Below are 13,787 nucleotides of genomic sequence, written 5' to 3' on the forward strand. Positions count from 1 at the left end.
ATGGTAAGATGCTAGTGAACTTGATAGAGCAAAAATATATGTGCGACTCTGTATAAACCCAGCTTAGTTCTTCTCTAATGTCTCCTCTTGGAGTTGTACCTGATTTTATTACTAGTTTTCATTTAAATCCATTGAGGAATGGATGATTCTGCTTTTGTTTCTTGGCCGGAATCTCTTGATCCTGAAAGTTTTGTGAGAAGACTTGGTGAGGATGGAAGTTGGCTGCACACACCGCAACGGCAGAGAAAAGGAGAGAGAGCTGTGTGCTTGCTTTTTATGGTCTGTTTCCCTCCGCTAAAATGCAAGCTCCACAAAGGCAGAACTTTTTGCCTCTTTTGTTCACTGTGGAATCCCCAGTGCCTAGAGCAGTGCCTGGCACTTAGTAGATGTTCAAAAAGTGTTTGTGGAATAAGTGAAGTCCAGTCCTGGCTTTAATCACCTTCTATCACTACAGGGCCCATACTTCTCTTTCCTCAGAGCCTGATGGATTTGATGTTTTTGCCTCAGCTTTTCATGAGGGTTTTCTGCAGAGAGCTGAAATCCCAGCAGATGGGTGCGTCTATGCCTGATGTCAAGGGAAGGGGATCTATGATGTGAGTAGATACTTACCTTGCTTGGCCTGTCTAATCGAATCACTAAGGGAGCAAAGGAGTCTAAGGAAACTTTGGAAAGAGCTCAAAAAGTAGGGAAATGGGGAGAACCTAAAGCTGAGACGGCCTAGGGTAAACTTTGGAGGCAGAGCCTAAATGAAGCACGGAATATAATCATAAATGTAATTTATGTAAAATTACATAATTATTATTATAGCTACAATTTATTGAATGCCTAATCTGTTCCAGAACTTTATTAATTGCATTATACACCGCATAACTTTATTTTTCACAATATCCCTATTTTATGTGAGACAATGAAGGCTCGATGAGTTTATGTATCTTGCTTTGTGATGATTGTGCATTCCCTGAATAGGAGCACAGACTTAGTCCTGTCCCTGCAGAGCAGAATAATGACTGAATACACGAGCCTTTGAGCCAAAAAGGACTTGGTTTGACTTTGTTTGTGTCACTTACTAGTTGTGTGACCTTCAGCAAATTATTTAAATACGCCCCATTATTTAAACAAGCTCCAATTTCCTCACCTGTAAAATGAGGATAATGCACAGAGCTGAAGAAAGAAAAGAGATTGCATACAAAGTGCTTACCGCAACGCCAAGCCCGTTAAGAGTCAGGAGTCCCAAATGGTTAATACCCTGGGCTGCTAACTGAAAGGCTGGAGGTTGACAGTACAAATCCACCCAAAGGTCCCTTGGAAGAAAGGTCTGGCGATCTACTTCCAAAAAATCAGCCAACATGGAGCACAGTCTACTCTGGCACACAGGATCACCATGAGTCAGAATTCACTCCACAGCAACTTTTTTTTTTTAAATTTTAAATGTGAGCCAGGTCTGGGAAGGCGGACATACTCAGGAAAAGTGACCAGGTCTGCTGTTTCCTTTCAGTACCTTTCCTGCTCTGCTCTCCTGAAGTCCTAATCGCCACTCGAATAGACGCTCAGAATTAGAAGAGTGCATGTAGTCCACCTCCATTATTAGAACTTCTTCTGTCTGGCCTCTGCTGGAGCTGGTTAGTGAGGGGGGCACCCGACCTCACAAAACAGCCTCGGTTTTGTTAAAGGTCCATCTGTTCCTATTTCCCGATCCCGAAGTGGTTGTTCCAGTTTATTTTCTCCCTGAACAGTGACAATCCCAGGGGCGCGGCATGCTAGCGGTTGTAGTTTGAAGTCCTCCTTCCGCGTCAAAAAGGCGACCGAGCCGAGAGCCTGAGAACTACAACTCCCAGAGTCCTCTGCGCCGCCAGGAAGCAGCGTGTCTGCGGCACAAAAGATGGCCGTCCGGCTCTTCCAGTGAAGCGTTGTCTCTCGTGATCATAAAAAGCAGCCTGGACCTGCACTTAACAGGGTTAAGGTGTTCCGGCACATGCCCTGGGGGCAGAAAAACTCGGGCCAGGTATTCCAGAGATGCAGCAATTCTACAGATCCGAGGCTTGAGCTGGTTGCCCAGGTGCCAAGGCTGTTTTGAGGCTGGAGCAGCCAGCACACAAGCCTAGCCTTTGCCTTAGATATAGCCCCTTCCTTTTCCTTCTGTAAGGATCAACCTGGGGAACGGTTGTGGGCAGGGATATGAGGACTCTTGCTCTTCTCCCAGGCCCCCTCTGACGTCTGAGGAGACTGTCCTGAGCCCAGGCTGGCTATGAAGAGCGACTCCTCGACATCTGCAGCCCCCCTCAGGGGCCTCGGGGGGCCCCTGCGGAGCAGCGAGCCGGTGCACGCCGCCCCAGCCCGGTCACTGGCTGTGGTTCTACTGGAGGAGGCGGCCGACCTCTTGGTGGTGCACCTGGACTTCCGGGCGGCGTTGGAAACCTGCGAAAGAGCCTGGCGGAGCCTGGCGGCCGATGCCCAGGCGGAGGAGCACGCTGGCACGTACGTGCTAGGCGCGGTTCATTTTGGGGTGCTCTTGGCAGGGGCTCGGAAATCTGAGGATTTCTGTCATTCCCATATTATTCACAAGGAGTGTTACATCTTTTATCATTAGTGGTTCCTTTCTGAGAAGTGGATTGCTCATCATGTACCCATTTCACAGAAGAGGAAACTGAGGCACTGCACAATGAGAAAGAAATGCTTAAGTCGTGTAACAGAGCTTAGTGGGACCCCACAGCCAATTCTTTGCTCCCTGGGGAGCTCCCCATGTTCCAGTGGTAGAATGTGTATTGTTAAATTATACCAGTAAGCAGGGGTTCAGTTAGCAGGTGACAGCCTTCTCCTGTATACCCCCCAAAATGTTCACTCGACCTTTGCTGATGATGGGAAATGAGGGTCAGGGCAGGATTAATGTTCTGGTCATGTTGAAAGACTCGGTTAAAGAATTCATCCAGAGAAAATCTTGGTCCTGCATCGTAGCCTCTTCTGGCAGTTGAGGGCACCATTTCTCTATGGATGGTAGAGTTGGTTTAGGCCACACTAGAGAGGTGGCGGGGAGAATAGTCAAAGCAGACCCCAGAGAAGGCTTAACTGGGGAGCCCTGGCCTGAGTTCGGGGTTCGTGTGAGAGCTTATTGCACTGAATGCTGAAGGCTGTGATGCTGGGTGCTAGAAAGTACCTCACTAGGTGGTGCTAAAAAGCCGGTGTGGAGTTCCACACTCGCCTTGCTTAATGCCCATTTCTTCACTAAAGCAAAGCCTTAACTCCAGCTCTCTTTCTAACCACACACCTCTGCTGGATGCTGCCATTTCCCTTGAGGATTACCCTGCCTGTTCATTGAAACCTGATTTTACCTGGATACAAAGATGTGTGTTGGACAAGTTAATTTTGCCCCTAGGGAGTTTACAGGAAGCTTTTTTTTTTTTTTTAAAAATTGTGGTGAATGTATATGTAACAAAACATTTGCCATTTCAACATTCTTCGCATATATAATTCAGAACAAGAACTTTTAACTCCCTCTTGGGTCATAAGGCCAATAGTGAGGCCCCCCCCCGAGTACTAATGGGGTGGATAGAAGTGAAGGCTGCCGACCTAGGGGCTGGGAAAGAACAGTCCCAGAGTGGAAGTGGAGATGGACATGGAGGGGAACCACTTCTAGACTTTAATTGCTTTTTCTCCTGACAGCTCCTTGGAGGTGAAATGCTCTCTGTGTGTTGTGGGGATCCAGGCCCTGGCAGAAATGGATCGGTGGCAGGAAGTTCTCTCCTGGGTCCTTCAGTATTACCAGGTCCCTGAAAAGCTACCCCCCAAGGTTCTGGAGCTTTGGTAGGTCCTTGTTGCTGGCTCATTGGATCAGTTTTGGAACAAGAGAGTTTTCGTGTCCTCTCATGGATCAGTGCCTAATATCTGTTCTTTTCCCCTTCCCTACCATTTCTCTCTAAATCTAATTATTTCCCTTTTTTTTTTTAAGACCTCAAAACAGTAATAAAGGTTGAGGAAGAAAGAATTTAGAGTAGGGTAGAGGAAAAGGGGATGAGAGGGGGCATGGATATAGGAGGAGTGAAGCAGGATGGCAGAAGTGGGGTATGCCAGAGTTGAGAGAGCTGCTGCTTTTTTTATTTTTTATTTTTTAATAATTGTATTTATTTTGTTGTTGTTAAGAATATACACAGCAAAATATACACCAGTTCAACGGTTTCTACATGTACCGTTTAGTGACAATGATTGCATTCTTTGAGTTGTGCAACCATTTTCACCCTGCTTTTCTGAGTTGTTTCTCCTCTGTTAACATAAACTCACTGCCCCCTAAGGTTCCTATCTAATCTTTTGAGTTGCTGTTGTCAATTTGATCCCATATAGATAGTTCTTAAGAGCGCATAATGCTCAAGGCAGATTATTTTTTACTAGTTAAGCTAAACTGTTGTTTAATTTTAAGAAGACTTCAGGGGATATTTTTGGTTTAAGGTGTAAAGATTATCTTAGGGCCATAGTTTCAGGGATTCATCCAACCTTCATGACTCCAGGAAATCTGGACTCCATGAGAATTTGAAATGTGCATTTTCCCCCTTTTGATCAGGTTTATTCTATGGAATCTTTGATCAAAATGTTCAGTAATGGTAGCTGGACACCATCCAGTTCTTCTGGTCTCATGGCAAAGGAGGCAATTGTCCATTGAGGTAGTTAGCCACATGTTCCATATCCTCCTCCTATTCCTGACTAAGAGAGCTTTTTGATACTTCATAAAATTCCTACTTCTTACCATTGTCGGTGTCCCATAGGGAAGGGTTGAAGGACAGAGGGAGGATTTGGATAGGAGATGTGTAGTGGTTATGAGAGATGATGAACCAGCTGTGGAGGACTGACTGTTCTTTCTTTGGGGTTGCAGTATTCTTTTATACAGCAAAATGCAAGAGCCTGGAGCCATGCTGGATGTGGTCAGTGCCTGGCTCAAAGACCCAGATAATCAGAGCCTTCCAGAATACAGAGCCTTGGCAGATCTTCACCTGCAACGTGTGCTGCTGCCCTTGGGTTGCTTGTCGGAGGCTGAGGAGCTAGTGGCGGGCTCCATGGCCTTTGATGAGGAGCAGCGACTGGACACACTCCAGGCCATTCGCACAGCCAGGCAACAGCAGGAACATGAACACCCAGGCTCTGAGGAGGCCCAGAAGCCAAACCAGGCAGGTAGGACATTGTCCATCTGTGGTCTCTGAAGGGGAGTTTTAGGCTTTCCCTGGACCTTGGGGTCCATCATTGTCGCAGCAGCGAAGATTGTCAGGGCGGCGGAGACAGTAACCAATGCCACAACTCTTACAGAGAAGTGGGGCCAAGGAGCATCACTCTGAGGAGTTGACCCCCACTCCAGTCCCAGGAGTTTATTATAATCAGCACAATAAGCAGTGGAGTAAATCATAGAACAATGGATTTTGGGTAGATAACAATCAGTTTCGGGCAAGGGAGAATGGGCTATAGGTAAGCAAGTTAATCAGTAAGGGAACAGTGGGTTATAGAAAAATAAGTCGTGCCTAATCTCTCACTCATAGCTGACAGGTGTCCAGCATGACTTGTACAGCATAGAGGCCTGTGGGAGCTGCAGTTGACAATAGTGCAGCCATGTTTAAATGGCGTATATCCCCACATATCATGACATTCCTGAGAGGTTAGGAGCCATGCTTTCTATGAGTAACTTCCAAATCACAGAATAAGAAACATGTCCAGTTGCTCACTAAATCCAAGCCCAGACCCTCTGAACTTGTGAATGGAAGGAGAATTTCCATGAGGGGAGGTGTTGCTTTGTCTCAGAATCTTGACTGTCTTGAAAGTCATCTTCCCTTTGGGGTATGATCAGTCACCTTCTCCTTGAGGTTCTCTCACTATATCACCTGGCTTCCCCGTGCTGGCTTGGGTGGGATGTTACTCCTCCTTTAAATGCTGCGCCAAATATAGACCCAGCTGACATGTTTGGGGGTAACCAAGGGAAAAATAAGAAACCAGGATGATAACTTGACTTACGAGACAAAGGTTACTTATCTTCAGCTTGGGGTCCCCCTGCCCAGCGTCCTTTACTTACTAAAACTCTTGAATGTCTTCTTCAGTGACTGATACCCACCCACTTCAGGGGCAGCCCACTCCTGCCCATTAGGATGCAGTTTTACAATATGGCTTCTATAGGAAAACCACTTCAATACTCAACACCGTACACCTAGCTAGCGTCGTACAAGGGGGTACACACACAGGTTTGAGCATAGGTGTGGGGGTTGGTTTGTTACAGAGGGACTTTAAAGGTCCCTACTCTGGACTCTTCCTCTGATTCTTGAATCCTTTTCAACTCCTTTTCCTCAAGTGATCATGTAGTCTGTGCTTGAATAGTTCCAAGGACAGAAAAATTTATTCTCTCGAAGCAGCTCCATTTGTCTATGGACAGGTTTTTAGGGAAGTTCTTCCTTATGTTGAGTTTACATTTTTCTCCTGGTAGTTTTTACCTACTGATCCTTGTTTTTCCTCTTGGTAAAATATAAAACCAGACCAAACCAGTTGCCATCAAGTCGATTTCGACTTAATGGAGACCCCATATGCGTCAGAGTAGAACTGTGCTCCGTAGCGTTTTCAATGGCCGATTTTTTTGGAGGTAGATAGCCAGGCCTTTCTCCCAAGGTGCCTCTGGGTGAACTAGAACCTCCAACCTTTTGGTTAGCAGCTGAGTGCATTAACTGCACCACCCAAGAACTCCTGGTAACATATAGCATAGGCTCAATTCCTTTTTTACACGAAAGCCCTTCAGCTATTAGGAGACTGTAATCCTGTTCGATACTGTTCTCCAAAGTGTTTTTCTTCATGTGTTTAAGAACATGAACCTGCTGAGATAGGATCACCTCTTTGCAAGTAGGTTGTCAGCTTCAGGGCTCATCTGTGGCTGCCCACGCCCTCTGTCCCTCCACCTCCTGGGAAGGAAGGGACAGGGAATGGGGCTTGATGGCAAGTTCAGGTTGTTTTGTCAGGACTGGGTGACACTTATTTTTGGGTTGGTAGTGTTCATGTGAAGGAGCTCTGGTGGCACAGCGGTTAAAGTACTTGTCTGCTAACCAAAAGATTGGTGGTTCTAACCTACCAGCCACTCCATGGGATAAAGATGTGGCAGTCTGCTTCTGTAAAAGATTACAGCTTTGGAAACCCCACGGGGCAGTTCTACTCTGTCCTATAGGGTCGCTATGAGTCGGAATCGAGTTGATGGCAACTAGTTTGTTTTTTGCTTTTTGGAGTGTTGATGTAAGGAGCCCTGGATGCCCAGTGGTTAAGCCCTTGGCTGCTAACTGAAAGGCTGGTAGTTCAAACCCATAGGAGAAAGACCTGGTGATCTACTTCCATAAAGATTACAGCTTAGAAAACCCTATGGGGCTTTTCTACTCTTTCGTATAAGATTGCTGTGGGTCAGAATCGACTTGACGGCACCTAACGACAACAATATTCATGTTTGTATTCACAATCCAAGACTTTTGAATTCTTCACTATATGTATTAGATGCCTTTCTCTTCCCTGCATTGGCATGATGGTCAAAAGCTAGTGCTCTGTGTAACTCTACACATGTTTTAGATCTTAGGCCAAAGGTATAAGAATAAAAAGAATGACTGCAATATAATGAGGCCATTAAATATAAATCAAAACCCCACTGAATATGCCAGGTTTACCCAGCTGAATAGACGTTGTCTGTCAAAGTCTTCTCTTATGGAGGTGATATTCTAGGAAGGTAGTCTGTCCTTAAAACATTTTTGAAGCTTCTGGAATTCCCTTTAGAACTACTTTATTAGCTACATGAGAAGATAAGTCTCGTTACCTTTTTTTCCCCAAGTTTTTTAAAAATAATATTGTGTTTTCGGTGAAGGTTTACACAGCAGTTTAGGTTCCTGTTCAACAGTTTCTACACAAGTTGTTCAGTGGTATTGGTTACATTCTTCAAAATGCATGAACGCTTCTGGTTGTTCTGTTTGAGTCTCGCAGGGTTTTGAACCAGTTGGAACTGGTTCAGTCATGGTGGACAAAGCAAAACCGGAACAGATCCGATTTTTTAAAATTTGAGTGATCCAGAACCATAACCAGAATGGGAAAAATTGCGGGTCAGAGCCCTGGAGTAGGAGGCTCAAAGAGGCGTAGTGAGCCCTTTCAGAAGCCTGATGTGTGAGGTTGGATTTTTGCCGGGACTGAGGAGAGCGACACATTCGAAGGGCACGGTCAGCTGCCATCTTTGAGCAGGGCACCACTGTTTCCAATTCTGCACAAAATCAAATGGGCAAGAGATTTGGTTGCTATGCAATGAGTATGCTGTCCTTGTTTTCTAAGAGGGAGATAAAGTTTCTAGCAAGGCTTCGACCTGTTATTTTTCCCATTCTAGTTATGGTTCCAGTTCACCCAAATTTTAAAAAATTTGGGTCTGTTCTGGTGTCGCTTCCTCGGCCATGATTGAAACGGGAAGAACTGGTTCAAAGCCCTTGTTTCGTTACCTTTTGCTCAAATCTTATAATCAAGCTCAAAGCTCAGAGTCAGGAGAGCTGATTTCTGTGACTTACCCTGAAGTTAAGCTCTGTCTTTCTGCCCAGACTCCTTCTCCCACAAGTTCATGTCACTACTGATGTTGCTTCGCCGGCTTTGGGATTCTGCAGTGAGCCACGTCTTTTCAATGCCCTTCAAAAGGAGCCTCCTGGCCACCTTGATCCTCTGCCTCTTGGTGGTGAGGTTTGACCCAGGTAAGTGATAGTGCCTGCCTCCCCTCCTGTGCTTCCTAGCGGAGGGGCAGTTAACAGGGGCTGGCCTGTGGGAGCAGGTGCTTTTCAGGGCTCCTATCAGAGAGCCCTGCTGGGTATGGAGACCCTCCTGTGCCACTTCTCTCTGAATCTCTTCTACAAGGAGGAATTGCTGGGCCTGAGCAGGAGTCAGCCTGACCTGGAAGGGGAGACCAGGCCTAGAACTCATGAGAGCAGTCCATGAGTCTGAAGAAAATCCACTCTATTCTGTTGGCCCCTGAACATTGAATTACTTAGACAGCTGTTTTATCCAGGGGTGAACTCTGACTATCAAACCAGTCACCGTTGAGTCGATTCCAATGTGTGACGATCCCATGTATTGTAGAGTAGAACTGTACTCCATAGGGTTTTCAATGGCTGTGACCTTTTGGATATAGATTGCAAGGCCTTTCTTCTGAGGTGTCCCTGGGTGGATTCAAACTGCTAATCTTTTTGTTAGTAGCTGAGCATTTAACCGTTTGTGCCCAGAACCCCGGCATTAAAAACAAAAAACTTTCTTATCATGATGTTTGAGGAACCCCGGTGGTGCAGTGGTTAAGCGCTCAGTTGCTAACCAAAAGATTGGTGAGTTCAAACTCAACAGCTGCTCCACAGGAGGAAGATGTGGCAATCTGCTCCTGTAAAGATTCACAGCCTTGAAAACCCTATGGGGCCCTGGTAGTGTCATGGTTAAGAGCTCGGCTACTAACCAAAAGGTCGGCAGTTCAAATCTACCAGCCAGTCCTTGAAAGCCGTATGAGGCAGTTCTACTCTGTCCTGTAGGGTCGCTGTGAGTTGGAATTCGACTTCATGGCAGTGGGTTTGGTTTGGGTTTGGGACCATGATGTTTAAAAGAATTAAGTGCTAATTTAAAATAAGTTTTAAATGAAATACTCGTACATTCTAGAAAATGTGGAAAATAGAGACAGGTATAGAAAAGAAAATGTAAATCACCTGTAAGTCTGTTGCTGTAATGGTTATACATTCATCTATATCCATGGATAAAGATATTGTAGCAGTTTTGTGTGTGATATATATTTCTTTAAAACATGGCTTTAAATGACCAAATAATACTTCAATTTACAGAAACTTCCATAATTGATTTAGCAACCCCCTCTTGTGGAGACATTTTGATTATTTCTGATTCTGTTTTCTGCTTCACTATGTAACACTGAAATGAACCTCCTAAGTGATGTATGGGAGTGACCTGATTATTTCCTGAGGGTTAATCCCTAAAAGTAAGCACTGGGCCAAAGGTTAGTAGCTCACACTTTTAGATTATTTTTGTATTACACTATGTGAGTTATGACCTAATTTGTACTCTTCTTATGAAGTTAGAATAGAATTGTATAACTTTCAAAACTGAAGGGAAAATTTACATTCTAGTCCTTTCATTTTCCTTTTCTTTCTTCCTCTTTCTTTTGTGGTTGAGAAACCTAAGACCCAGAGAGGGAAAGTAACTAGCCCAAGGTTATACAATTTGTCTGTTTTTAAAACTACCACCTCCCCAACTCCATGCCTTTAATTTAAAAAACAATGTTTATTTTTGTTGTTGTTATTGCTGAGAATATATAGCAGAACATACACCAATTCAGCCATTTCTACATGTACAATTCAGTGACACTGATTACCTTCTTTGAGTTGTGCAACCATTCTCAGCTTCTTCTGAGTTGATCCTCATTAACATAAACTCACTGCCCGCTAAGGTTCCTATCTAGTCATTCAAGTTGCTGCTGTCAGTTTGATCCCATATAGATAGATCTTAAAAGAGCATAGTGTTCAAGGCAGACACCGGATGTCTATTTTATTAGAAGAGTCAGAAAAAAGTATCATTATCTTCATGGGCAAGCAAACATGGCAATATTAGGGAGTAGAATTCAAAATACATGTGCATTTTCCAGATTAAAAAATGGAATTTCAGAGAACCTGCCCAGCCAAGCTGTGTTTCCCTCCAGCAGGGGCTCGGGAAGCCTGAGCAGAGGCAAGAGCGGCTCTGCTGAGAAGGAAGCAGAGGTCTTTGGTCTCTTTTGGCTCTGGGCAAGTCACCCCAACTTTAGGCCCAAGTCTCCAGGCATCACTAAAACTGCCATTTCTCAGTTTAATCTTTAGATCTTCCCTACTTCGCCTATTTCCTTTCAACTAAGCTTTTTTTTTTTTTTGGCATAGCTGAAAGTTGTCCTTTTAATCCCCACACTGAACACTGAGCAGGAATTCCCTCTGAACCACTTGGCTTTATGCAAGAATCACTAGCTAGCTTTCAGGAAAGCTAAGGATAGTTTGTGTTGATTCTTGTTCACTTCTGACTTTTTTACTTTGTTCCAGAGACTTGATAAACATTTAGAAACCCCTTATGGTTCTTATAAGGAACCTCGGTGGCGAAGTGAATAAGTGCTCAGGCACTAACGGAAGGGTCGGCAGTTTGAGCCCACCAGCCGCTCCTCAGGAGAAAGATATAGCAGTCTGCTTTTGTGAAGATTACAGCCTTGAAAACCCTATGGGGCAGTTCTGCTCTGTTCTATAGGGTCTCTATGAGTTGGAGTCCACTTGATGGCAGTGGGTTTGGTTTGGTTTTGATGGTTCTGAAGCCCTTTAGTCTCATCAACACTAGCCTCCTAAGTGGGTAAGGCATGGGGCCATTTGAACTTGCTCTTTCCAAGGCTGCTCAGAGCTTCTTCAGAAGTGCCCTGGCCTGAGGGGTTCTTAGCCTCAGCGGTAGTCTTGACTCACTACAGTGGTGATGTGGTGGAAGAGGAAGACCTGCACTGGGCAGCAGTTAGAATTCAGTGGGAAAGATAGAAAGAGGATAGATTGTCAATCTCTTTCTTTAAGAATACAACGTTTTTTTTTTCTTTTTGAGAAAGAAATATATGTGCCCAGTTAAAAAAAAAAATCAGTAATTCAAGTAAGAAAAAAACACTCAGCTCCAATTTCAGAGAGGTAGATTTTACTTTATTTTATTTTCAAGGTAACTAATTCGTGTTAAAAATGAGGAGCCCTGGTGGCACAGTGGTTAAGCACGCAGTTGTTAACCGAAAGGTTGGCAATTCAAACCCACCCAGCGGCTCCACGGGAGAAAGAAAACTGAAGGGAAAACTTATATTCCAGTCCTTTCATTTTCTTTCTTTTTCTTCCTCTTTCTATCTTTTGTTTCTTTTTTTGGTTGAGAAACCTAAGACCCAGAGAGGAAAAGTGGCAATCTGCTCCTGTAAAGATTACAGCCAAGAAAACCCTATGGGGCAATTTTACTGTCACATGGGGCCACTATAAGTCGCAATCGACTCGATGGCACACAACAACAACGTGTTAAAAATAGGTAATATTGTTACATGGCTCAAAATTTAAAAGGTATAAAAAGGAATGTAGTGAAACGTCTCTCCCCAAACGTATCTCCCTAGAGGTAGCCACTGTTAGCAGTGTTTTTGGTATATCAAAAAGTTAGATTAAAAGACAATAAAGTTGGATCTTTTTCTCAGCAAATTTAAGATCACTGTAATTCAAGTGAAGAAAATATATCCTGGAGAATATATCCTAGAGAAAGTGAAATTCCTTATTGTTGGGGACAGGAGGAGGAGTAAATATAACATTAAACAAAAAAATATTTTTAAAAAAATGATGCATAATCCCAGGTTTCCAAGGGATGGGAGATGGGGCTGAGTGAGGAGGAGAGGAGTGAGGGAGGAACATTCACGACAGTCTTCCCTTCTCCCTGCAGCTTCTCCTTCTTCCCTGCCCTTCCTCTATAAGCTGGCTCAGATCTTCCACTGGATCCGGGACACCGTGTTTTCTCCCCTCTACCGGCTCCCTGTCCAGGACTGAGTGGTCTGCCGCATTTGCCTCAACCTCCCTGTTCCCTGCTCTGCCAGGACAGAAGCAGAGTAACTCATCCACGTGGCCTCTTTCCTGTTGCAGTGGGACCCCTGTGGGAGTAAGGCCAGCTGAATTCTAGAAAGAGCCAATCCCTCAGTTTAACTATGTCTTGCTGCCTGAATGTCCTCCCCTGTGCATCCCGCTTGCCTGGCCTTGGTGGGTAATGTAGAAACAAAGTGGGACCAGAGGGCACATATCATCCAAAACAGGCCCCCTTCCACCCAGAGGCCACTTGGAAAGGGAGGTTTGGAAAGGAGGAGTGCATCCATGAAAAACATACCCTCTTCTTGGCAAAGGCAAGGAGTGAATTTTTCAGATGAGGGTATTAATGAAGTTGGAAGTTCAGAAAAACCCTGAAGGGGTGACCTTTGGCCTGTTACTTACTTGAAAAACCCATCTCTGAAAACCAGGCCATTAATGAGCTAGACTGAGACCTGAGAGGGCGTCTTTCTTCTTCCCTTCGCTCCTCTCCGCAGATCTGATCTAGTTATGTATCAGTGCACCATTGCCACCGTCATGTAGCTGCTTGGGCCTCTCACTGTTCAGACCAGGGCATGGCTTCCAGAACCACCCAGGTGACTGTCGAAAACACAGTGAGACTGCTCGGCTCTTATCTTTGGGTAAAGTGAGCTTGCCTGGTGCCTCTTGGTCTCCGATTCAATTTTCCAGGTTGTCAGTGGCCAAGCCTTGCTCTGTTACATTCAGTATCTCTGCCCACCCTTTCCCTCCAGCCAGCCCTTAGCCCCACCCAGCAGCAGTGTTTTTGTATTTTTTCCAGCGGCTGTTTCACAGCTTCTGCCTGCATCCTTGCCTCCTTAATACACACTGGTGCATGCCGCCACCCCTTTCTATGCCCTGTTGTCCTAGTTATGTGGTATTGTTTGTATCATGCACAAGTTTTTCCACTTGTGTGGCCTTGAGAAGTAGGCCAGCCTCAGAGGCTGAGGAGCTGAAAATGGAACTGGGTAATCAGGTGAGCTGGAAGGGATGCCTGGAGGAGGGGTAGGGCTCACTTTGGGCAGAGGGGAGACATGCGATTTGAAGGCAGTGAACAACACAACCTGCGGGGGAGGAGGCATTGTGCCTTTGCATTTGAGCAGCTGAAGTGTTTCTGTTTTCTGTCACCTGCCGCAGAATCTTCCATGCTTCCATGCAAGTACATGTGGTAAGGCACTA

At 45.1% G+C, this 13,787-nt stretch overlaps 1 protein-coding gene across 1 annotated transcript; it reads left to right on the top strand.

Moving 5' to 3' along the window:
- The first annotated feature begins 2,168 nt into the window (after positions 1–2,168).
- PEX26 (peroxisomal biogenesis factor 26) lies at positions 2,169–13,226 on the top strand. The gene is made up of 5 exons (XM_004381222.2): positions 2,169–2,475; positions 3,658–3,798; positions 4,859–5,154; positions 8,562–8,708; positions 12,457–13,226. The coding sequence occupies exons 1-5, from the start codon at positions 2,246–2,248 to the stop codon at positions 12,558–12,560; spliced, it is 918 nt and encodes a 305-aa protein (XP_004381279.1). The 5' UTR covers positions 2,169–2,245; the 3' UTR covers positions 12,561–13,226.
- The last annotated feature ends 561 nt before the right edge of the window (positions 13,227–13,787 follow it).

Source organism: Trichechus manatus, unplaced genomic scaffold (genome assembly GCF_000243295.1).
Source record: "Trichechus manatus latirostris isolate Lorelei unplaced genomic scaffold, TriManLat1.0 scaffold00081, whole genome shotgun sequence".
Classification (NCBI taxonomy): Eukaryota; Metazoa; Chordata; class Mammalia; order Sirenia; family Trichechidae; genus Trichechus; species Trichechus manatus.